Source organism: Podarcis erhardii (assembly GCF_964252035.2).
Source record: "Podarcis erhardii genome assembly, chromosome: 10".
In the NCBI taxonomy this organism is placed as follows: domain Eukaryota; kingdom Metazoa; phylum Chordata; class Lepidosauria; order Squamata; family Lacertidae; genus Podarcis; species Podarcis erhardii.
In genome coordinates, this window is record NC_138500.1 from 18713143 (window position 1) to 18740155 (window position 27013).

General features: G+C 42.0%; 1 protein-coding gene across 1 annotated transcript in view; it reads left to right on the forward strand.

The window, feature by feature from the left end:
* CACNA2D4 (calcium voltage-gated channel auxiliary subunit alpha2delta 4) overlaps positions 1-27013 on the forward strand; it is a 163595-nt gene that overhangs the window by 20162 nt on the left and 116420 nt on the right. Inside the window, 12 exon segments of the mRNA XM_081879036.1 lie at positions 135-297; positions 1359-1490; positions 4072-4132; positions 7053-7203; positions 11091-11165; positions 11979-12068; positions 14726-14839; positions 16450-16528; positions 17317-17450; positions 21292-21369; positions 22956-23036; positions 26304-26378. Of these exon segments, the coding sequence (XP_081735162.1) occupies positions 135-297; positions 1359-1490; positions 4072-4132; positions 7053-7203; positions 11091-11165; positions 11979-12068; positions 14726-14839; positions 16450-16528; positions 17317-17450; positions 21292-21369; positions 22956-23036; positions 26304-26378 (1233 nt within the window).

Genomic DNA, 27013 nt, shown 5'->3' on the forward strand with positions numbered 1-27013 from the left:
CCTCTAAAGCCTTGTGTAGGGGTTTATTAAGGTATAAATGAATGTGTGTCTAGGGTGACTGAGGTCGTGCCAACGTGAAATTTAGGTGCTGAAATCTAATATATTGTCTCTCTATTTTTTTTCTTCATCCCCAGATTAATTATTACAATGCCGTTCTCATTAACGAAAAGGATGATAAAGATAATTATGTGGAGCTTGGTGATGAATTCATTCTGGAACCAAATGAGCACTTCAATAACCTGCTGGTGAACACAACATTAAGTGACATACAGCTTCCAACTAATGTTTACAACAAAGGTAGAGTATTTCTGTGTTTATTCTATTGGTAAGGCAGCAATAGAGCCAGAGATAAAGTATCAAAATTTAGCTGGCAACTCTAGGAAGAGAGGAAAAGATTGACCATAGACTTGCGTGTCATGTATGTTTTATGGGAGGAAAATATGAATCCTTGTGACCCACATATGTGGGTGAGTAATAAAATAACCGGCTGGGTAACTGGATTCAAAAACGGAAGGAAGGAAGGCAGGCAGGAGGGCTGACATTCAATAGACTCTTCCCCTTCTCTGAGCAAAAACTGCTTGAAGGGGTGATTTGGATTATGTAAATGATACAGGAAGGGAATTGTTAAGCATCCCCAATCATTGTGCTGTTTTACTGTTTAAGTTATTTAGCAAGAACACACATACACCTGAACTTGGCAAAAAAACAAAAATAAAATTGATTGCGAATGGGGAGATCAATTATAGTTCTCTCAGAGTAACCTGCAATTTGTCCCTAGTTAGCTGGGTTTCATCAGTACCAGCTCTTTGGTTAGATTTTGTCCGGAAGCTGGGCAAGGAAAGACCTACAGCTAAGCCTGAGGAAAACAGGTGCCACTCATTGAAAATACTGGAAAAGTTAGTTTAATGTTAGATGTACAGTGGTACCTTGGGTTAAGTACTTAATTCATTCCGGAGGTCCGTTCTTAACCTGAAACTGTTCTTAACCTGAAGCACCACTTTAGCTGATGGGGCCTCGTGCTTCCGCCGCACCGCCAGAGCACGATTTCTGTTCTCATCCTGAAGCAAAGTTCTTAACGCGAGTTAATATTCTGGGTTAGCGGAGTCTGTAACCTGAAGCATATGTAATCTGAAGCGTATGTAACCCGAGGTACCACTGTGCTTAGAATAAGGCATCTTGATACATTGATATTTGTTAGGCTTCTAGTCCTCATGAAAGAAGAGGGGAGTTTGGCTAGATATTGTTGGCGGAGGACGCTGGTGCATCTGTATCCTCTATAGGTTTGTTTGTTTTTATTCCTTCTCATTCTTTCTTTCCCTTTCTTACTATTGTTTCCTTATTCCCTCTTTTTGTCACAGACCCTGATATTTTGAATGGGGTTTATATGTCTGAAGCACTGAATGCTGTTTTTGTGGACAATTTTGAAAGAGATCCAACTCTCACTTGGCAATACTTTGGCAGCTCTACAGGATTCTTCAGACTCTATCCAGGTAAAAATCTTCATGCCTATCTGGCATTTTCTTAGAAAGGTTTCAGGCTTAACTGCACATGGATTGAATGAAACTTAACCCCCATGAAAATAAAAGATGTGAGCTCACAGCCCCAGATTTGGATTGCAAGCACAGTAAGGAGCAAGGGCTAAAGCTTTCCTACACTCCACACCAGGTTCTGATCTTGCTGGAAGGCTGTGTACTTGCAATAGGGATTTGGAGGGTGTTCAATTCAGTTTGCATTTAAAGGTGAACGTACCTAGTTCACATTTTCCGAAACAATACATGAACCCTTCCATTACAGCCAAGTAATATGTACAAAAATGTATGTATTAGGGGAAAGTATGCATTCAAATGCATGTACAGTGGTGCCTCGCAAGACGAAATTAATCCATTCCACGAGTCTCTTCGTCTAGCGGTTTTTTCGTCTTGCGAAGCAAGCCCATTGACGGCTTAGCGGATTAGCGCTATTAGCGGCTTTTAGCGGCTTATCGGCTTATCGGATCAGCTGATAAGCGGCTTAGCAGCTTAGAAAAAAGGGGGGGAAGGGGAAAAAAACCTGCAGGAACTCGCAAGACATTTTCGTCTTGCGAAGCAAGCCCATAGGGAAATTCGTTTTGCGAAGCGCCTCCAAAACGGAAAACCCTTTCGTCTAGCGGGTTTTCCGTCTTGCGAGGCGTTCGTCTTGAGGGGCACCACTGTATTAGGGAAAATAACATATTTTAAAATGTTATATTTTGGGAAATCACTCTGTAAAATTGTGTGTATTAGGCAAGATTGCAGAGAAATAGGTGTACATTAGGAGAAAATTACACTAAAATGCTAATGGATTCATAATGATTCATAAACATATGGAAATGTGAAGTACTAAGCATATGATTGGGAAATGAGAAACTGGGAGAAACAAAAACTGAATCATTGGCCCATACCTAGCATGCAATTTCTGAAAGAAAATGTGTGCCCTCAAGGGGCAGACCATAACATATAGTTTGGCCCTTAATTATTCAAAGAAAAGGAGTACACTAAACCAAAATCAGTTCAGAGATGCTACAATACACCAGCCTATGGTACTGTTCAGGGAGGCAGGAGAGGATATATTGTTTAATAAAATCCTTCCCAACTTGCATTAGCAAGTCCTTTACTTAGCAGAGTGCATCCCTCTTTTTAATACACAGCAGTTTGTTTGTTGCAAGATCATTTGAGTCCCTCTTAAAAAGAATAGACATGGCAGTCTTATTAAAGTCAATATAAATGTAATTTACTCACAATCATTCAGTTCACAGTTGGATCCCTGAAGGCAGACTTAGGTTACAAAACTATATACAGTGGTACCTTGGTTTACAACCATAATCCATTCTGGACGTCCATTTGTAAACTAAAGCAGGTTGTAACCCAAGGCGTGCTTTCGCCAATGGGGCTTCAAAAAAAAATAGTTCGTAATAAAAAACCCAAAAAGGGTTGTAATCCAAAATAAGGTTGCAAACCAGGACATGCACTTCTGGGTTTGACGTGTTTGTAATCCAAAATGTATGCAAACTAAGACATATGCAAACCAAGGTTCCACTGTACACATGTGGAACTATCCCATAAGGGAGTTAGTTCCTAAGTGACTGCAGACAGGCCATCACCTCTTCTAACACATGTAAAAGCAAAAATGGAGAAGAGCAAAAGGAAGGAGCTGTGCTCCCTTGCCCAGATTAGGCCTCACACACTCACATGCCCTCAATTCACATGCAGAGGAAAATTGTCACAGCTCAGGAGATAACAGGAAGTTAGACTCCTGGCTGGTACAAAGCATCCACTAGCATGTTCACTCTAGGAATGTTGTACTTGAGTGCTATGTGTCTGAAACCCCACATAGCCAATGTTAAGCATCCTTAGGGTGTGATCCCCTATGCATATTGACTTGGAAGTTTGTCCCACCAAACTTGGAAAACACTCATAAAATGTAGATATTACATCTAAATCAGGGGTTCCCGAACTGTGTTCTTTGGACCACTGGTGATGTGCAAGTTTTGTTTAGGTGGTCTGAAAAATTCAATTACAGCATTTAGCAGAGCCTATTACAACTGCTACAACAGGCACAAAAGTCATCAACTGGTCTACCAACACCACCCACAATATTCATGTTGTCCATGGGAGAAAACTATAAACTAGTCAAAATAAATGGGACAAAATAAATTGTCTTGTTTGTGCCCATTCCCTGCAGTTCAGGCAGGGTGAGTACACAGTAATAATGATGAATTTAATTAAATTAGGAGCCTGCCCATGACTGATGACCCTCTGTCTCATACATTTATGTCAATGAGGCTTATTCCAAAGTAAATATGCACAGGATTTCAGCCTCAGAATACAGTATTGGTTTGCTTTGCAGTTAAGATTTCTGCACAATTGATAGAGAGTTCAAGGTTTTTGGATTGTGTTTTGCTTCACTCTGTAGAGAAATCCCACAATAAGCAACTGTTATAATATTGTAATGCTGGGAAAGGGCCTAGTTAAGGTTTTGATGCTTACGTAATATGGCTGCTTGTTTTCCTGTGTGTGCCAGATCCACAGCAAAATTGTTTTGATGTCTCTACAGGAATAAAATGGACACCAGATGAAAATGGGGTCCTCTCCTTCGACTGCCGAAATCGAGGCTGGTGAGCATAGGCGCCGACTCCATGGGGCCTGAGGGGGCCCGAGCCCCCTCAAAAATTCGTTTGGGGGGGCTCTGCCCCCCCAATAATTTAAGAAAATTATTATATTATGCTTTGTAAAATCACAAAATTATGTTGGTATTTTTTATTTTCCTTGTTTGACGATAGTTACCTTTTAAAATACATTCAGTAATGAGTTAAAACAAAGCCACTCCCGATCTAGAGAGGGGGTGGGGTTGCGGGCTCTCGACCCATCAACAATCTTGCGGGGCTGGCGTCAGCCCCGCGAGAAGCGGGGATTCCCCCTAGCTCATTAATATTCACCGCCCACGGCGGCAGCCAATCGGCTGCCGCAAAGGGCGGGCCCTCACAGGTTCACTTAAGGTCGGGGCAGCCCGGGGCTCGCCCCTTTCGTTCCCCCAGCAGCAGCGGTTTGGAGGTCTTGGGCCCCCCCAATATTTTTTATAAGTCGGTATGGGCCCCCGCCCCCCCAATATTTTTTATAACTCGGCGCCCCTGCTGGTGAGAGATTTTGAAAAGATTTCATACTCCTGTGTTTGATTTGGAGGGACCCAAAGTTTATTCTTCCTTCCAATTTTTCTTCCCTCTGAGATTTGTTCTAGATACTATCAGTGACACTTTCTCTATTCAGTTTTAACTTCTCCTTCTTGTCACTGTCTCCAAAGGGAGTGCTAAAATTGCTCCCTAACAGTCAAGGCAAGTGTTTATGTGTACACATATGAAGATTTGCCTCTCCCTATATCATCTACCTGTGACTATTCCGCCATTGAATGGGGTACATTATGTGGTGATTACATAGAGCAAGGCTTTTCAGTAGTGGCACCCTCCCTGTGGAACACCCTTTCTTTAGAAGTGTGGTTGGCACAGTGATAGAAACTGAGATATGAAAGCTAGGAGCTAAATGGCACCTTAAACCTAGGTTATGGGTGCAACAGTGGAATGTCTAGGCACGCTTTTTTATAACAAGAATACAAAGCTGAATGAATGAACTGCAGCTAAAATAGTATGTTCATTTTTCACATGGTCTCGTCCTTCCCCTGCCCACCCCCTGCCCATTCTTGATATTCTTCTGTTTTTAGGGAAGTTTTTAATGACTGATGTTTTAATGTATTTTTAACCTTCTGTTGGAAGCCACCCAGGGTGGCTGGGGAAACCTAGCCAGATGGGTGGAGTAGAAATAATTTATTATTATTATTATTATTATTATTATTATTATTATTATTATTATTATTGGGTCTCTTCTCCAGTCTTCAGAGAGTGGCTGCAAATGGGGAGGCAGAAAAAGGTCCTCCTTTCCTTCCACTTTACAGTTTTAACCTGAACACCGGGTTGCATTGTCACTTTCACCATTTTGGCACCAAGTTAAGATCAGCCTGTTTGCTCAGGCATTTTTGTGGTTTAGGTGTGAAGTTGATCCTGCTCTGGGTTTTTCACTGCTCCTTTTTTATTGGAAGGGGCCTTGTGGTTTTATTATAGTGCATTATGTGATTTTATGTGTTGTATTCCACACGGATATTGTTATGTACTGAGTTGAATAGGATCCCAAAATGCAGCAGTCTGATTGGTCCTAGAACAATAGGATTCAGAATGCAGCAGTCTGATTGGTCCTAGAACAATGCAGTAGTATGATTGGTCCGCAGGAGCCACCCAATCCAGCTCCAGATGGAAGTGAATCCACAACCTGATTGGCCTACAGGAGAATTCCAAAATTAGTCAATCACGTGCAGCCCATTGGGTAAATAATATATATAAAGCAGATACTTTGGGGGAACTTTCATTCCTCCTCACCACTATGAGCTGAATAAAGAGCATGAAATCCACTCTCAACTTGATGAGTATATTTCAGATATCATTACAGGTGAAGGGTGGTTTATAAATGTTTTTTAAAAAACCAATACTTTAAAAATACGATCGATCAAAAGAACAAGAGGCCCAAGCAGCCTAGCATCCTCTTTTGCACAATGGTTAAAGACAACCTTCCCAACCAAATGTCTTACAGATGTGTTGGAGTGTGATTGTCATCAGCACTAGTGAGCACAGCCATGCTGACGAAGGGTGATGGAAGTTAGTCCAAAATATCCAGAGAGTGCCAGACTGGGGAATGAGAGGTTAAGCAGATGCTACTGGAAAGCTCACAAGCAGAGCTTGAAAGCAATAGCTGTTGCTTCCTAGTAACTGGCATACTGTCTGTGTAATGAGTGGCTGCTGTTAGACCTACCCTGCATAAATTTGCCTAATCCTCCTTTAAAAACAGCTAAACTGGTGGCTGTCACCCCTTCTTGTTGCAGCAATGTCCATAAATTAAAGATGTGGGTTGTGAAGAAATATGTTCTTTCATTTATTCTGAATTTAGCACAAGTTCTTATATTATGAGGGAAGAAGGAAAAGTTATGTCTGTCACTTCCTCCACGCCTTGCATAATCCTATCCTTCTTGGTCATTTCTCTAAATTAAGAAGCCCCAAATGCTTTAATCTGTTCTTTTAAAATTGTTCTTGGGTTTGTTAGAATCTATGCACCACCTTTCCTAAGGCAGGATGTTATTATTGTTGTTGTTTGGTTGTTGTTACTTGTCCTTCAGCAGGTCCCAGGATGACTACAACAATCGAACAGTTCAGTATTAAAAACAGTTAAAACAAATTACAGTGACAGAAATACAGATATGATGGGTCCTGAAGACACATGCTGCAGGTGTCAAAGGGCCATGTATTCAGAGGATGCATCCTTAGATCACCACGCTAAATAGGAAAGGAATCAATACATTCTTCTGATTCTACCATACATTCAGATTACTTCTTCTGGCTTGGATCATTTGTTGCCTGATATGGTCAAGGAACCTCCCACTAGTGCTACTCTTGCACACTTACTTGATATTTACTGCTTCCCTTTCTTGTTCCTCTCAAGGTACATCCAGGCTGCTACATCACCCAAAGATATTGTCATTGTGGTGGACATCAGTGGGAGCATGAAGGGTTTGCTCCTGTCTATTGCCAAACACACCATTGTCACAATTTTGGACACGCTGGGAGAGAATGACTTTGTTAATATTATTGCCGTGAGTACAAACTCCTTCCTCATTTGTAAACACCCTCTCCCTCGGAGGCAATGGAACTAGATTTTAGTTTGAGAAAGAGCTCTGGGTTGGCACTGGATGAGCAGATCAATCTATTTCTGGCCCATGTCCCTTTTGCTGCTGTTTGCTGCTGTTTGCCTGCGTGTGCCTGTTCCATCCTTCTTCTGCACTACTCTCCAGACTTTTAAGATGCACAAAACTTCACATTTAAATCCATATTTCTACATGTATTTTCTCTCAAAATATATATTTATAAATCTCTTTTTTATTGAAACTGGCATTTCTAGATGCATTTTTTTTTTTTTGAACTAATATCTATTTCAGACTGTTCAGAAAGGGTATAAGCCACTTGATAATTAAGACCACAGTACTGCTCCCTACTTACTGGCAGTAAGTTTCATTGAATTCAGGAGGACTTGCTTCTGAGTAAACATGGTTAAAGGTAAAGGTAAAGGGACCCCTGACCATTAGGTCCAGTCGTGGCTGACCCTGGGGTTGCGGCGCTCATCTCGCTTTATTGGCTGAGGGAGCCAGCATACAGCTCCCTGTACAGGTCATGTGGCCAGCCTGACGAACCAGAGCAGCGCACAGAAACACTTTTTACCTTCCCGCCAGAGCGGTACCTATTTATCTACTTGCACTTTGACGTCCTTTTGAACTGCTAGGTTGGCAGGAGCAGGGACCGAGCAATGGGAGCTCACCCCGTCGTGGGGATTCGAACCGCCGACCTTCTGATCGGCAAGTCCTAGGCTCAGTGGTTTAACCCACAGCGCCTAACATGGTTAGGGTTGCACATTATCCCAGGAGGTGTGGATCAGGTTAGTTCCTATAGGAATTCACAAAGATCAAAAGATCTAGCTTCCAGCCATTTCAATTTGTGTTCCAACCGCCATTCACTGATTGGTTAGAAGAGCCTAGAGAAATTGTCCCATGACCTTTCTCTCTGTTAGATATGAAGCATGACCTGCTCAGTCCAACCTGTGGACCACTCCTGTCTGTGGTATGCTCTAGGGAAGGCCATACCTGGATACTTTCACTTTCTTACAAAAATATAATCACATGAAATTTTAAGATTGCCCTCATGCTTCATGAAAGGGACTTTCTTGATTGTATTGCTTGCTCCCCCCCCCCCATTTTTTGCAAAGAATGCTATGCCCAGATATGTCCCTAGTATCAACAATTTTTTTTCAAGTCTTGCATTTGTTGCAGACAGAAATTGTTTAGAAGTATTTACTTAAAGTTATCTTTAGTCTCAGTTATCAGTACCAGAAACAGAAGACAGCTGTTAAAAATAGTCCTTGCTGCGATCAGATTAAGACTTTGAACTGGCTCGGGCAGAGTATTTATTCTCAAGAGCAGTTTTCATAGGATTAAAAGACAACAGAACAATCACATTCTCCGCTGTCCAAAAATAACTGACTAAATGGCTAACTGGTCATTTGGGTGAGCTCAGGGGTGGAGAGAGAGAGACAGACCTGGAATGGGAGAGGAAAGGATACCCACAATTGTGTCTGAAGGCTAGCCACACTCACCAGTTCATCTCTCTGCTCCCCCCTACCATGCCCCTGAGTAGTTTCTGGCCGCTCACTGTAATTTAACCTGTAACTAAACCACCCACTGACAGTGCATCAGTCTTATTTAGATTGAGCTTTCATTTCTTGGCTCTCATCCAGTCCATTAGCAAGGGAAGACAACATGTATACATCCCCCCCCCACAAATTTGTACCATTTTGCAAGCGAATTTCTCTAATACAATGCATCTCCTATGTTATTTTTCCACAAATGTATGCATACTTTCTCCTCACATGAATGTTTTGTCCCTATTGTATGGTTTGAAATCTGCATCACAAAATTTGGAGAAATGTGAATTTGGAAGAATAACTGTTTCAGTTCACATATTATTTCAGAAAGTACAAACTAGGCAGCTTTGCATTACAATGTGAGCCAAAGTCAATTTCTCCCTATCCCCAACCAGGACTAATTGTCTCTCCTTTTAGCTGCAGCAGTAAAAGGAGTCCCTTCTAAACACCACCACCTAGGGTTACTGCAGGACAGCTGAGGTATCTAGGGTGTCAAAGGCTGCAAACATAATCCCGATTTGCGGACTTTGTCAGGGAGTTAACACTGCCACTTGATCAGGTGCTCTGGCAAAATGCACCCACTCTGTGTACAGGGAAAAGCAAAGTGCCATGTCATTAGAATGTAGCTGAAAGCCTGTGGGTTTTTATACCAGCTGGAGCATGTATTTAAACCCTTTGGGTAGTCAACCTCAGATTGATGGTCACGGCTGATGCAATCCTTTGCCTACTTTTATTTTATTCTTTTTTGCTGAGGAAAAACACAAGAGAGGCTACAAATCTCTGTCCTTAAGTAAGCCACTTTGCAGAAATATCCTTATTTGTTACATAAGTAGCTTGCTTTGAGACAAAGCTATCTGCAGCAAATCGTCCCTGTGTCCACCCTGGGAAACTGACATGCCCTCTCTTCAGTTTAGACGTGTGTGGTTATTACAATATTGTGTTTGCCCTGTTCATAATACCTAATTTTCATTGTAAGCTGTTATTAACGAAGGGTGAGGTATTTAAATTTTAGTACAGTGGTACCTCGGGTTACATACGCTTCAGGTTACACACTCCGCTAACCCAGAAATAGTGCTTCAGGTTAAGAACTTTGCTTCAGGATGAGAACAGAAATCGGGCTCCAGCGGCGTGGCAGCAGCAGGAGGCCCCATTAGCTAAAGTGGTGCTTCAGGTTAAGAACAGTTTCAGGTTAAGTATGGACCTCTGGAACGAATTAAGTACTTAACCCGAGGTACCACTGTACTAAATACTGCCTAGAACACATATGCTGTCTTTATCATCTACTGTATATCTATATATCTCTATAAAGTATCAGGCATAGGCAAACTCGGTTCTCCAGATGTTTTGGGACTACAACTCCCATCATCCCTAGCTAACAGGACCAGTTGTCAGGGATGATAGGAATTGTAGTCTCAAAACATCTGGAGAACTGAGTTTGCCTATGCCTGCTCTATATCTATCTATGTTCTATGTTGCTTTTCATAGCAAACAAGATCCCAGTGGGCCATAGTAAATTGCACATGAAGTGGCAATTCGAGTCTCTCATTTGGCACTTTAAGTACTTAACACATGTTATTATGGCAGAAGCTTTTGTGATGAACTGAGTTCAAGTGCCATAATGGCTTGTGCCATAATTAAATGCCTTGGCCTTTAAAGCAGGTGTGGGAGTTGCTGTCTAATAAGCGGTGAACAAAGGGAGACACTGAAGAAAATCAAGAAAGAGGGCAGGAAATGTTGCCTGAATAATTCTGGCACCATATGGGCAGCATCTTATTTTTACAGTCTCCAGAGGGATAGCCATAGTACTCTGTTGTTGCAGCAAAACCAGTAGAGTTTTGTGTCACTTTAAAGCCGTGGTGCAGAACCTTTGGCCCTTCAGATGTTGCTGTACTACAACTCCCATCAGGCCTAGCAAGCATTGCCTGCTAAAGCTTTGCTGGGCTTGGCTCAGTCTTGTGAGGGTGGGGGATGGAGTAAGAGCAAACCAAGAACTTAAAAATTCAGGTAAAGTCTTACTTTATGGAATGCAACAGGATATTGGCAACCAAGGCTATCCACTTCTTGCTGGCATTTTAGTGAGGGAATGTCTAGTGTGAATCTATGCCTTGATTTGTTTCAAAAGAGCATGGGGAGGTATTTTGTGGAATCTTGCATTTTAAAATGTATGCTTTCAAAAGCCGTGATGCTTGTTCTTTATACATAACAATATTTCTTGAAACCTTTGTAACTCTCTAAGGAAGATTCCTTTTCTTCTAGTCACTCTACCACCCCCTCTTTTTGCCTTTACAGTATAATGATTATGTTCATTATGTTGAATCCTGTTTCAAAGGGATCCTGGTTCAAGCAGACAGAGATAACAGGGAGGTAAGTACTGGACTTCTAGGGACATATTTAGGCGCATTATTGAGTGTGAACTGGTGTGTGTGTGTGTGTGTGTGTGTGTGTGTGTAATAATTTTAAATTTTCTACTTTATAAACCACTTAGAGACTGTTTTAAATATTAAGCATATAAATTTAATAATGATAAATAATGATTGTGCATTATTCTTTATCTCAACCTGGTGGCAAAATCCAGATGTTTTGAACTGCAATAGGCATGGAAAAGAAATTCAATTCAGTACACATTTAAAGCTGAATTTATCAAATTTGAAGTGTCTGAAACAATACAAGAATCGAAACATAGCTATCCTTCATAATTTTCACTGAATTTTGCGATGCAGTTCTCAAACAAAACAATGTTAACAAAAATGCATATATGAGGGGAATATGTTGCTAAAAATGAACATATTGGTGAAAATAACACACACATATATGCCATATACGTGTTAGGATTATATATTTTGCAAAAATCTATGCATTAGTTGAAACTGCACACTAAAATGTGTCTATTAGGAGAAATTAACACTAAAATTTTCATAAGAATTTTAAAGTATGGAATTCACAAATTGCTGCAGAAACACAGAGAACTGTATTTAAGACTGGAAAAATGAGAAACTGCAAGAACCAAATTAGGCAGATTTTTCCATCCCAAGACTACAGTTCCCATCAGCCCCATCTAGTATGGCCTATGATCAGAGTGATTGGGAGTTGTAGTCCAACAATATTTGGAGGGCACCAGGTTGAAGGAGACTAAATTGTCTAATGCTATGAGAATATCTTTCTTCCTTCTTTGCCTAGCACTTCAAGCAGCTGGTGGATGAGTTGCAAGCAAAAGGAGTTGGGACAGTGAATAAAGCCTTGACAGAATCCTTCAGAATCCTGAGGGAGGTAAGAAATGTTGTGGGGATAAAGGTCTCCCCCCCCCCCTTTCTCTCTCCATGTTGCCTTCATTCCATGTCCTGCAGCATTGTGGCAATTATGGCAATGCACTGGAGGAGAAGGAAGTTCTCCAGATAACAGTGACAAAAACCCTCTGTGACAGCACCAAAAGCTGCTGATGGGCATGTTGGCTAAAATTACAGCAAGAGAAAATGATGTCAACATATTTGGACAGTGTTATTTTAGGAACGTAGGCACACACACACACACACACACACACACACACACACACACACACATTTATTAAGTGTTTGACTCTAACTGTAATGAAATTGTGGTGTTGTTATGACAAAGAAGGATAGTAGAATTGTAGACCTGGAAGGGACCCTGAGGATCTTCTAGTCCAGGGGTCAGCAAATTTTTCAGCAGGGGGCCGGTCCACTGTCCCTCAGACCTTGTGGGAGGCCGGACTATATGTTGTCATGATTATGACCGACATTTTTGGCAAAACCCCTTATTTGGACCAACCCCAACATTGCACAAATGTGATTTTTTTGGGGGGGGGTGTTCCCTCATATACCCACGCTGCTTTCTTTGCATTTTACGCATTGACAGTTATTATTTCTCTAGTCAGGTGGGGTGGGGGTGGGGGGGCTGAAGTAAGCACGCCATTCCTCTCAGCCCTGGAGAGTGTGTGTGCATGTGTGGGTGAAGGGAAAAGCCGTTGGCCACGCTAACTCAGGCTGGCACCGCTCAAGCAAAAACGTTCTTTTCCCTGTGTGAGGGAAGACGAGGTGGAGGTGGCTGTTTACCTTTCCATGGCTCAAACCCTGTAGCTAAGAAGCGGCCTCCCCAGCAGAGTGTAGAATTGTTTCGGAGTGCAGCCGCCCAGGCACTCCCCACTTCCTCTGGTGGGGAGCACTGCCGCCACAGACACTGGCAGGCGTTGCTCCTGAGGCGCCTTTGAACATCTGCCGCCGCAACTGCCCTTCCTGAGGTTAGTCACCGGCAGCTCCATGGTGGAAATCCGAACTGTGGCTCCTTTTCCCTCTTCCCCACCCCAACCCCAGAAGAAAAGATTGCTGCATGTGCGTGACAGACGGAGAAGGGGCTTGTCTTGAGCAGCCGCCCGCCTCACTTATGACTCCCAAGCCTGGCTGAGTCACCAAAACCATCGTGCACGCGCTATGCTGGCTGCCTGAATTCCTAGACCATCTGCGGGCCGGATCTAGAAGGCGATTGGGCCTGATCCGGCCCACGGGCCTTAGTTTGTCAACCCATGTTCTAGTCCAACCCCCTGCAATACAGGAATCTCAGCTAAAGCATCCATGACAGAAGACCATCCAACCTCTACATAAAAAACCTCCAGTGAAGGGGAGTCCACACCTTCTGAGGAAGTCTGTTCCACTGTTGGGTTATAGCTGTGGTCTGTAGTATCAGAAAGTAAATCATGAGATTGTTAGCTCCCTCGAGAACAGGTGACCCCAATCTGTTTCCTCGGCAATGATGCCACTGTGTTAGGTGTTGCATTTAATCAGAACTTTGTCCTTCATATTTCAGCATCATGCCAATTATTCAATGGTTTGAGAGTACAGAATGACTGATTGAGTCTGCTTTTCAAATGACAGAAGAGGTGGAAAGGGTTAGACTGGAGATATTTGAAGCAACGAGAATGAGATGCAATTGCTCTGCTTTGCACCAGAATAATAGGATTCATCCAAACCATCATATGTGTAACCCTACCAAGTGGTGCTTCAGCTAAAAATAGATATGCCATGATGATTAAATCTCATTAGTGCCAAGCAGCATAGTTGTACTACTGAGAAACTGTATCAGGGAATGGACAAAAAACAGTCCAGTGTTGATAATGATGGTGGCACTAGTGAGCTGAAAATCCACTAAAAGCCACAATTTATTCAAATTTAGGGTAGGTGAAATTTGGGGAGCTCCTATATTTCCATAGGCACAAAATAATTGTCTTTCACTTTAATCTAAACCCTCCACCACCACCCAATAGAAGCACAACTTTGAGAAAAGGCATATGGATTATGCACAGCACAAAAATTAGTAACAATATGATACTCTGGACCAGAGTTTCATTCAAGCGAGGGTTTACCAATGCTGAGTCCCAGGATTTACTGTCCATGCCGGAGCAAATGCCTGCTTCATATGAAATAACCACAAAGTGTGCCTCAGGGCATGTGCAAAGTGTGTTCCTCTCACCACAAGAAGGTTGGTTAAAAGGTTTTTAAGACAAATGCCTGGCTTCTCATAAAACTTAAATAACAGCATTTCTTATTTTAGAAATTAAGATCTAGATCCCTTGGAAATGCATTCTGAATAATGAGGATTCTTACTAAGGTTCTGCTTCTGAGCAGATTCTCGCTGTAATTGATCAGAGTTTCCCCTAGGTCATAATTAAGGGCTTTTAAATAAGGCCATAATTTAAATGATGTGGGAGGGCTATAGCTCTTGCAAAAGGTCACATGCTCAATCCCTGGCATCTCCAGGTAGGGCTGGGGAGACGCTGTCATTTGCTGTCAGTAAACGATACTGAGTTAGATGGACCCGTATTCCTAACCCTGAACCTTTCAAGTAAACTCATTTAATCCCCATTTGTACCAGTCAGATAATCATTATCACTATTGTTTCCATTCTATTTCCAGTTCAGAAATGCTGGTCAAGGAGGTCTTTGTAACCAAGCCATCATGCTGATCACTGATGGAGCTATGGAAGATTACGAATATGTCTTTGAAAAGTTCAACTGGCCCGATCGTAAGGTTTGTTTCCTAAGTGCTGAATGTTAAAGAGTAAAGAGGACAGATTGGTGTGGAATGAATCAGGAGCTGCTAACCAGGTACTGAGTAGCACATGGTGTTAACCAGCAATGCAATTCTATACATGTAGGCCCCACTGAATTTGATGGGAGTTACTCCTGGGTAAGTGATAATAAATCAAGGGTGGGGAAGCTTTTTCATCCTGAGGGCTGCATTTTTCTGGGCAACCTTCCAAGAGCCACATGCCAATGATGGGTGGCGCTAGAGGCAAAAATGGGTGGAGCACCAAATGTAAATTTTACCTTTGTGCAGGGAGCGAGTTTCTATACACATCCACAGACTGTTCCGTATTCTCCATCCAGGCAGTCAAGAGTTCAAGGACACATTCCAGCCAGGTGAAAGTGCTCAGGGTGTAAAGTAGGACCAGTGAGGGGTAGGACATGAGAAGAGTTCTAAGAACATGGCAAAAGGCGCTTTCCCAGAGCCTGAGGTTTCAGACCCCTGTAGTAAACAATAGTAACAATATTATTACAACTACAGCTTATAAAAATTAGAGTAGTAAAGTAGGAAGTGCTCAGTGTCTATGAACAGTATCCAAGTAACATGTCCCATCAGCTCAAGGATTTCTGCTGGTGCAGAGGAACTTCCTTGCCCTCTTCTCCACCGACTCTTCCTCCCTAAACCTGTTCCAGAGCGTCACAAGATTATTATATTTGGGGGGGGGTGCGCCGGAGTAGATTAGGGTGGAGTTCCATTGTGCAAGTGGAAATCTTTGCACTGGCAAGATGTGTTAATTGGATAGCATCCTATAACTGGGGGGAAATTCATTACTTTAACATTTCAAAATAGTCTGAGCATTGGGTTTGTCCAGGGGTCAGCAAACTTTTTCAGCAGGGGGCCGGTCCACTGTCCCTCAGACCTTGTAGGGGGCCAGACTATATTTTGAAAAAAAATATGAACAAATTCCTATGCCCCACAAATAATCCAGAGATGCATTTTAAATAAAAGCACACATTCTACTCATGTAAAAACACCAGGCAGGCCCCACAAATAACTCAGAGATGCATTTTAAATAAAAGCACACATTCTTCGCATGTAAAAACACGCTGATTCCCGAACCATCCACAGGCCAGATTTAGAAGGCAATTGGGCCGGATACGGCCCCTGGCCCTTAGTGTGCCTACCCATGGGTTTGTCACTTGTGACATCACTTACAACTGTTTTCCAAATAGCAAACTCTAGTATGTGGGTATAATAGCATTTCACAGCAAGGCTGCATTATTGTTTGGTGGGAAAATATGATACTTCTTCAACTGATGTATTTGTTGGTAGAAGGATGTTAAGATCTCCCATAAGTACTGCTTACCTTTTCTTTTTACCCTTGATCTTTCCAAAATAGGTCAAAAATGATATTTTTACTAGCAGGAACTCTTTTTCACATACTTTTACCAAGAGAACTCTATTGCATAATGTCAGTATACAAAACGTACAATACTGCATATCTTTCCCATTCCACCTTACAGCTGTGAGATCTAGAAAAGGTATTTCTACTGAATGTCAGACAAATAGGCTATTTTACATTTAATTCCAATGTCTGCATTTTTGCTTCACAGGTACGGGTTTTTACATATCTTATCGGGAGGGAAGTCAGCTTTGCACAGAATGTGAAATGGATAGCATGTAACAACAAAGGTAAATAACATCCTTTGCTGCAAGTCATTTATCATAAGCAAACTGCAGCCATCCATTCTTAGACCTTGGCCTTTGTATAACCTACAAGCCTACTTTGAGTCTGAAAAGCTCCAAAGCTGCGGCAGTAGACAGAATGGATTCCGAGATATGTCTGCTACTTAGCCTGTGTTGCCAAGTGCCTTAGAATTGTGAGAAGGATTGAGTCAGATATAAAGGGGGGCTGGGATTTTTTTGCTTCTTAAATTGTAGTCAACTTAGATACTGTATAGAGTTTGGCTAAGATATATGGGATGAAGGACCTTAGGAGGCATGGGGTAAAGCAAGAATGGAGGACCTGTGACCCTCCAGATTATGTTGGATTTGAACTTTTACCAGCCTGAGCCAGCATGGTCCAAGATCAGGGGTGCTGGGAATTGTAAGTCCAACAACAGCTGAAGGATCACAAATTCCCCATTACTAGGATTAAGAATGATAGAGGTAAGAACACAAAGGGGCATCTTCAGATTGGTAACTTTTGATGCAATCAAACAAGAAGTTGTACCTATTTCAATTTATTCTAAAAATGCATGTTCTTCTCTTCATTGGATTTTCTGGAATGTCCTCCAGCTTGTGCTAGACTTCAGTGCACGCATGCAAATAGGATTTTGCCATGTTTTTACATAGTAAAACCTGTTTTGGAGTCTGAAGCAATGACTCCAAACTCCAATCAGTAGAATACAGATTCAGAAATGGAATTCAAGGAAGCTAACTCTCTTATTGGGGGCGGGAATACTTATTATTTGTGTTAGGGTACTACACACAGATATCAACTTTGGCTGACGTCCAGGAGAATGTAATGGAATACTTGCATGTACTCAGTCGACCAATGGTTATCAACCACGATCATGACATCATATGGACTGAAGCCTACATGGACAGTGCGGTAAGTGTTTTGAGAAAAGCTTTAAGGTGGGTGAGAGACAAAGGTCACTTAGAGTTGTTTTCTGAATTATTATTATTATTTATTAAATTTATATACCACCCTTCATCCAAAGATCACAGGGCAGTTTACAACATAAAATACATATATAAGTTGGAAGTAGTTAGCAGCAGCAGCTGATTATTAACAGTACTGCCTTTTGAAAAGGTTCTACAGATGTCATTTAGCTGCTTTTTGCTTCTATGTGATATCCTTGGAATTCCATGGTGATCCAGGCATAGCATGACTTACATCAGGAATGGAGAACTGAATCTGGTGAATGGGTCAGATCCCAATGTCCCTCACCCTGCATGGGCCAGGTTTGACAAGTGAGCAGAGCTGTACATCTGCCGATCAACTGATAACACAATTTTTTGCCTGCTTAGTTCATTCATTGCAAGCCTTGATTATCAGATTGGGGCTTGCAAAGCACTGTGCATGGTGTTTTGTAGGCACTGCTGATCAGTGGTGGCTGCAAACCCCCTTTTGGCCCAGAAAGGATCCAGTAGTCTGCTATAATTAATCTTTTAACACATATTTACCTGCCCCACAACTGACATCATATGACATCAGGTGGAGGGTAGCTAGGCATGACTTGGTCAAGGGCCAGGCTTCACAGGCCATATGGGGCTAATTAAGTCTGTGGGCTGGAGGTCCCCCACCCCTGACTTAAGTGGTATCTCTGTCCCCTGTGAACTCTGCAGAGACACTTTATAAAAGATTATCAACAGGAAAAGAGATTAGCTTTTCAGCTCAGGAAATGGGTCATTCAGCCTCCAGCCCAGTGGGGCTTCAGTGCTGTAGTCTGTTATCTGTCACACAGAGGAGCTGACATACATTAAGGTGTCAAGTATTGTCCTTAATGACTTAGTCCAAGATCCAAAGCAAGGCTAAGTTTGAGGAGTAGAGGAACAACACATAGAAACAGAGATTCATTTTTTTGCTTTCCTGCAAGTTTCTGCTACCAAAGAGACAATCTGTATAGTACCTTGTCTCTTTGGCAGTGGGGACTTCTGTGACCAAAAAGTAGAGTTCCCACTCAAATTTTGCACAAAAAGAAATTCAGGATGCATTTAGAGGTTTCTCCTCAGGAGTGAGGCCCTTGAGCTGTAAAGGATTCCCCATCACTGATGTATTTCTGCCGCTTGGCCATAAGTATATGCCTACTGATGCAAAGTGTGCACCATAACACTTTAGTGTGAACCCCACTAATAGATCAGAGTTGATGTTCTTCTTGGTGGCCACTAGAAAACAAAAAAAGATGATGTGGCCAAGTTTATGTGCTTTGTACATGTTGCCTCAGTTCCATATAAGGCATCTGCTTACGGCATCCTTGGGCAGTTGCCAGGTCCCCAGTGCCACACTAGGCCCCAATATAGATCCTCTACTTTTTCCTCCCCAGCCCACTGCTCAGAGCTGTACCACCTTGCTCATGTATTACAATCCCATGGAGTAGTGCTATATTGGAAGCATTGTGGGGAATGAAGGGCTAAAGTAGATGTGATATTAAATGCATTTAGCATGCTAGCTTTCAGAAAATAACATATCTTCTTGGAACAGGGTGATATCTATCAGGATCACAGCAGCTGGGAATGGAACACTTAACCCCTTCTTCCCCTGCTGCAGTTAGAATCACTCCTCTGAAGGCAATTCCCCCCCCCAGTGCGAAAAGCAAGGGAGGAAAGGGTGAAACTCCTCCTTCCTGCCCACTGTGATCCTGATAATTATCTGACCCCTCAGTAGCAGATTCTTGAATTAAATACTTAAAATGCACATTAAATGCATGTACTATCAGGTCTAGATTGGCCCAGAAATGATGACTAAAGACAGGTGTCTGACACTAGTTGGAGCACATCTTCATGTGCTGCTGCTGTCCACACATGCCCACAATTGCCAGATGGGCCCATCACTGGAGGAGGGGAGGAGGCCAACTAGAGGGCACAGGGTCCCTGTCAAACCCAGAGCTGTCACTAAAAAGGTGCATAGCTATTTATTCTCTGATGTGAGATTGGACATGAAGTTTTCATGGTAGTTTGTTTTGCCAGGCCTACTGTATGCTGGAAGTTGTCAGCTGTGCAACTTGCATTGTGTTTTATCAGTCTTTGCTTTGGACTGTTTCAGAATGGTTTAGCTCCTGGGTTATTAGCTTGCGCCTCTTACATTTCTTGCTTGCATTTGTCTCTGCTGCTTACTGTATGTATCATTAGTTTGTGTGTTCATTTGTCTGTCCATTCATTAATGTGTACATTCATTTGTCACCCACATCTCTTGCTAGCTGCCACAATCTGAGGAGGTAACAATCTGCCTTGTGTTCTGTGAACACCAACTATTTCTCTGGGTGTCATTAGTACATGTTCTGTACTAGTTTATCTAGCTGTAACTAAACCATACATCCACAGTGGGGGAAAGTTGGCTGTACAGCAGCAATAGAGCTGTACAGCATGGAAAGGATATGGATAGCTCTGGATGTATTTGTGAGGTTGTGATGTGCTGTTGTAGAGTAGAACTTCAGAGCATGGCCCATGGGCTGGAAGTCTCTGGTACAAATCTCCACTTGACTACAAGCTCACTGGACAAGCTCACTGAACAAGTCATCTATATTAAGACTGTCCCACCTTAAAATAGCAGAGTCAGGATTACACGGATAATGTATGTGAGGTGATGTGAATACTTACAAAAGGCTCTCCATAGGTCTGAGAAACATTGATTGTTTGAGATTATGTACAGGAAGTCTCTTTATTTCATTTCATTTCATTTCATTCATTTCATTCCATTTCATTTCTGATATATACTATACACACACACACTATATCTATCTATCATTTATCTATCGTGTGTATATATGATAGATAGTTTGCAGGTTTGTATATATATATATATATATATACATGTATATATATAGACACACACCCATACACACACACCCATATATATACATATACCATGTACTGCGGCATGTTTAAACTATGCTTATTTCTGCTGCATAATTTTTCCAAAATAAATGTCAGCCAACTGATTAAAAAATTCCAGCATTTGGTTTATCTGGCTGCTGTTTTGATTGGTTGGCTCTCAAGGACCCCCATGCTGTGAAATGGTGATAATAGACCACTTCTTGACTTTGCTAAAGGGGAACAGCTGTACCAGGCCAAATGGGTTGCTTCTCCTGAGAATAGATACCATGTGTGTGTCTGTGTTTTATTTGTGATGTCTATGTTTAGTGTTTTATACTGTAATCATTTCATGCGCGCACACCCTACATTATCTGTTTCAACCTTCCAATTATCCAAATTCACTGTCTTCTGTATAGTGCCATGTCAGTTTATCCTTGTGTGATCGCCATTCCTGTTTATCTGAGGTTCTGGTAAATGTCTCACATTTGGGTAGGCCCTGTGTGCTCTTCTTCTCTCCCCTGGTTTCCATGTATCCCCATTGTATCACCTGCATTAATTTATCTAAGTCTTTTTAGAATACATTGTATATATTGTTCATGCACCTATGATTATCATGTGCTTTGGCTATGACTTTGTGCCTCAGGCGATGCCATGTTAACCTGGACATGTATAAGCGTCCTCACTAGTAAATATTATATTCCACTGTTTTGGATACTCCCTGCCATCTTTGATAAGGCACCTTTTTCACCCTCCTCTAAATGGACCATTTTTCTAGCATCCCTTAGGCTTTTTTTTTTTTTTTTTTTTTTTAAAGGGCGCTTTTCAGTACCCTTTTTCTGCTGCATTTCCAGTGGTGGCTTATGCTCTTACTGCTGTCCCACTTGCTAATATGCTCCTTGTTTTCTATCTGATAGCTCTTTGCATCTCAAGCCCAAAGCCTCTTGCTCATGACAACGGTGGCTATGCCAGTTTTCAGCAAGAAGAATGAAACGGTAAGCATGATGCTCTCAGGGAGATACTTCTCAGTGTGAAAGCAGAGAGAAGGCTAATGCAATGGCAGATCTTCATAATATGCCACCTGTGTGAGGCTTTTTGTCACCCTCCCTGCAGCACTTGTGGCACTAGCTTAAGCTGAGCTTTGGGAAGGAGGCATGAGGCTCTGGTGGGGTGCTGGAGCCCTCCTATCTCCTTCCAAAAGCTCAGTAAACACTTGCCTGGCTTTGGGAAGGAGGAAGGAAGTAGGAGGGTGTGCACCTGGTGGGACTGAACAGCTCGCACTACTGTGAATCCACCTTTGGCTAATGTTGTGATTTGCAAAAGTGAAACTATATAAAGGATAAGTAAGCCCTCTGACTCTCTTGGACCAGCGGGCACATTCTGAATTTTGAGAAAGTACAAGGAGCACCAGTCACAAAATGGCTGCCACAGGGTATGTGTTGGTAGGTAGATCTTGGACTTATTGTGTTAAAAAAAAAAGTGGAACCAATAAACCTGAAGTCTGCTGTCCCGTGCTCTAGATGACTTCTGTTATCCAGGGCAGATGGTGTAATGCGGAGAGAAATGTCCTCTTCCTCACCTTAGCAGAATAGGATTTTCTTACAGTGTATGTGGGACTTACATATGGGTAAGTGGGCGCAGGATTACACTGCAATGCTGCAATTCTATGCACGCTTACCTAGGACTATGCCACATTGAACAGTGGGGCACAGGGCTTGTGCTGTCAGTAAAATAAATAAGTATCGGTTCTAATATGGGGACCAGAAAGATATTTGCTACGGGATGTTTCAATGGTTGCTACCATGACTTTTTAAATTGACTAGAAACATTCATGGAGGATAGGCCTGTTATTTGATATTAGTCTTGACAGCCAAGAATGAAATCTCATTGTTCAGAGGCAGTATAACTCTGACTAGTTGATCAACAATGAGATGGCTATTCCCTTTTTTGCTTGTTCTCAGGGGTATTGCCCTGGTGCACTAAACTCTGTCCATTGACCAGCAGTTTTGTTGGTTAAGAGAACAGAAATCTAAAAATCAAAACAAATGAGAAGTTGGGTGGAAACAAATTTTCTTTGGTGGAAATGGACAAGGGAGGAAGCAGCAAAGCTATATAGGTAACTTAGGAAGTTGTCGTATACCTTGTCAGACTATTTGAGCATCTAGTATTGTCTACTTTGACTGGTTGCAACTGTCCAGGGTCTTGGACAGAGAGGTATTTCCCATTACCTGATGCCTGATCTTTCTGAGTGAAGATGCCAAGTATTGAACCTGGGACCTTAAGTATTGAACCTGAGACCTTAAGTATTGAACCTGAGACCTTCTGCATGTGTGGTACCACTGAGCTGTTGTTCCTGCTGCATTTGTAACTCTCATCCACCTGGTCTTCTGCATTATACCATAGGGAGTTTACTGGTTAATCCAGTCTGCCCTTCCTTGTTTCATCACCGCGGTCTGTATGCTTTGTCACACAAATGAACAGCAACTCTGCAAGACCAGATGGTGGGGATGGGGGAAATGATAATTAACCCAAGGAGAATGGAGTAGCATGTTGTCAATTTTAATTTCTTCTTATTTTACAGAGATCTCATGGCATTCTCCTGGGTGTGGTAGGCTCAGATGTTCCTTTGAGAGAACTCCTTAAGCTGGCTCCACGATACAAGGTAAGAATCAAGCTAATATAGTCTAGCTGTTATCACACAGTTTTGGCAATCTCAGAAGAATGTCCTGATATTGATAACAAAGCCACCCTACGGAGTACTGCATCTGTTCACAGGCAGCGCTGCCACAAGTTGTTGAGATGGTCACTAGTTTAGATAGATTAGGAAAATTCATGGAGATTAACTCTGTCAAAAGCTATTAGCTGTTACAAGTAGGACCTGCAACAAAATGTTTTAGTTGGAGTGTTCCTTTTTGCTGTTCCTGTCAGTTAGTGATGATTTGATAATTCACCATTCCATACTCTCTCCCACCCATTTCTCTCTTTCCCACCCCAACAATCAATCAACATTCCAGGCCACTGAGCACATTCACTCTTCACTAGATTGCATTTGTTGTTTTGCGGGAATAGAATCAATGTTATTTTCTAAAAAATTTTTTACTTCTGCAGACCTAGGGGTTATCCTAATCCTTTTGATCCTAATCCTTTTGAAACCTCCCTCTTATGCACGGACTATTTCATTTCTGCTACATAAGGACCAACACTTGGAGAACTGAAAGTGCTGTTGGTATTGTTATGAAATTGGGGTGGTCAAGATGGCCTCTTGGAGTCCTTTCCAACTTAGTGATTCTAAGTTTGTAGATTCCCTGAGGCATATCTGGTGTAGATTCCCCAAGGTATATCTGGACAGAGATTTGGACTTATGAATAGTTATGGAAAAACTGCTCAGCACCCAGCAACTATTCTGGGTGCCTTCTCCCCTAAAGAATGCATTGAGCCAGGTCTGTATTGGAAGAAAGAGCACACAGTGTCAGGCTGAGAGCAAGTCACACTCTTTTCACTCCCCTGCTCCCCTGAAATCTAACTGCAGAGCAGTGAGCTTTTGGAACATCAGCTGGGGTGTTTAAGTTTTGAATCTCCATCATTGCTTGACATGTATATTTGTAAATAAATGCAGATAGTACTGAATGCCATATGTCCCCTGTAACCTCCGTCCAAAAGAAGCCCAAACCAGATACATACTAAGAACTAAGAACTGGGGTGCACATAATTTGTTGTTGGCATCTGGCTGTCTCGAGAGGCAATAGAGTGCACCTCTAGGAGTTAAGTCAAATCGCTGCATTATCAGCACCGAAGTGACCTCCCTAGGAGGGCATAATAGTACATAAATGGAACCTCTGTGCCCAGAGACAATATAAACCTGAACCCAAGGACCAAGAGCTAGCAATGGATAGTTCATGCCTTGCTTAAAGGTAAAGGGACCCCTGACCAATAGGTCCAGTCGTGGCCGACTCTGGGATTGCGATGCTCATCTTGCTTTATTGGCCGAGGGAGCCAGCGTACAGCTTCTGGGTCATGTGGCCAGCATGACTAAGCCGCTTCTGGCGAACCAGAGCAGCACACGGAAACGCTGTTTACCTACTGTCTTTCCATTTCTCAATTTTCCAGTCTTACGTTTAGTTACCTCTTTTTTAAAAAAATCCTTTTCAGTTGAAGTAAGTCACACAAAACAATACAATAAAAATAATTCAAATACAAAAAAGTAGTGCAGTACAGGTAAAAGAGACTTATTTAGCTCTCCACATTTTGCAGCAATTTTTACAATCATCATGAAAATTCACCAGCATTTTAATGAAAAATTCTCCTTAAAACACATTTTTATATGCTGTTTTGATTAACGTACACATTTTTGCAAACAATCTCCACTAATATAATGCATTTTATATTTTATTTTCACTAATATATTCATTTTTAATGCACACTTTCTCCCAATATATGCATGTTTAAAAACCGCAAGATTCGGTTAGCATATTGATTAAGAAAGTATAAATTTGATAGATTTGGCTTTAGAAGTCTAATTTAGAATTCCACACCATCTAAAGAGTACCATATTGGATGTCCCTGTCTGGCTCAAACAAATAGGTGGCTTAACTCAGAGTAACTTTCTTCTTGTTAATGAGGCATATTTACCTCCCAAGTCCTACTTCATTCAAGCCTCTGGAGAGAGGTTTGCTCTCCAGAACATCCTCGCCTAGAAAAGGCAGGCTACTGGGCTGATCAGCAAGTCCTAGGCTCTGTGGTTTAACCCACAGCACCACCCGCGTCCCTGTATGCCTTGCTTAAGAGCTCCTTAATGATATCTGACTGGTCATTGTTGGAAACAGACTGCTGGGCTACATGGACTTTCATCTGATTCTTAAAGGCAGTTCTTCCATTCTTAGATTACACTATTCTGGGAACACTAAATAACTGAATGAGGGACCTGGTAGGAAATGTAGGTAGTTACTAACTTAAATCCTTTTCAGTAAAATAAGGATAAGTAGCGACCTTCTTTCCTGCTCCCTGCCACCATTTATAGCAGGGGTGTGAAACCAGTGGTCTTTGGTCTAATATCATGTAGCAAGGAAGGGGGGGGGGAGAGATGGCAGAGGCAAAGAGAGAAGAAAGGGAATGCCTGTCCCTGTCTGGCTCCACCCACTACTGGTATCTGGCCCCTAACAGATTACTTCTTAGGGAACGTGGCCCTCTACAGAGAAAATGTTCCCTGCTCCTATTTTATAGTACGGAAGGTCTGCAACTATCAGATGAAAATATCAGTTCTGTATCTAAAGACATTTTTTAAGGGCTTGGTTTGTGTGTCAGTCTAAATGTGCACAACTCCTGTGTAATTGAAGTAGAAAATATGGTGCAACCCCAGAGATTCATTTGTGCATGAATATGTGAGTGAGTGCATACTTGCATGTACCTGATACTTCATCACACTCTTTTGACATATTGTAAGAACATTAAAGTATTTGGGGACTGAAACAGGATATGATTGAATTGCCAGGTGAAATTTAATGCATTCAGTTCTGTTTAAGGTTCCCTGGAGGACCATAGCTTAGCAGCAGAGCACATGTTTTGCATGCAGATTCAGTTCCTGGCACCCTCCAGTTTCTTTGAAAAACAAAAACAAAAGCAGGTTGTGCGTGATGGGGAACACACCTGCCTGAGACTGCAGAGAGCCACTGCCAGTAAGCCTAGATAACACTGGGCTACATGAACAGATAACCTGACCAGGTGCAAGGCAGCTTCTCATGTTCCTAATCGATGTATTTTCAAATTTTGCCTGGTTCCTTTACTTTCACTATCAGTTCATCAATATTATCCATGCATTTCTTCAGTTAAAGGCCTTGGATGTTGTCATGCATAAGTACTTCACTCATGCCAACACTGCATCAGGGGCTTGGATGTTAATGAAGTTAATTGTTATCATACTTTTGGTTTAAAGCTGGGTGTCCATGGATACGCCTTTCTGAACACGAACAATGGCTACATTTTGTCTCACCCGGACCTCCGGCCATTGGTAAGTGACCCAGAAACACCAAGACCTGGTTCACGTGATCCAGTGCAGTGTGATATCATCCCAAACACACCATTCTTAGCTTTGGGACTACTGTGCTACAACTATCATTCCTTGCTGTCTCTGAGTTCAAGTTTGGAATGTGAGAGTGGTGGCTGTCTATTCAAATAAAAGTAACTGCACAAAATGGCATGTTTACAATGGGGAGAAAAAAAATCTTATCTCCCATCACTAGTGATGTCATGGCCACACAGCCACATTCCACACTGCATTCATAATTGATTTATTTTATTTTGAAGCTCTGTACCCTGCCTTTCATTCCTGTGGTTCTCGAGGCATCTTGCAACAGGTTGTAATAATAATAATAATAATAATAATAATAATAATAATAATAATAATAATTAAACTATTTATCATTTATACCCCACCCATCTGGCTGGGTTTCCCCAGCCACTCTGGGTGGCTGCCACAAGAATATTAAACAGAATAAAACTTCAAACATTAAGAACGTCCCTAAACAGGGCTGCCTTGAGATGTCTTCTAAAAGTCAGATAGTTGTTTATTTCTTTGACATCTGGTGGGAGGGCATTCCACAGCGTGGGCGCCACCACGAAGAAGGCCCTCTGCCTGGTTCCCTG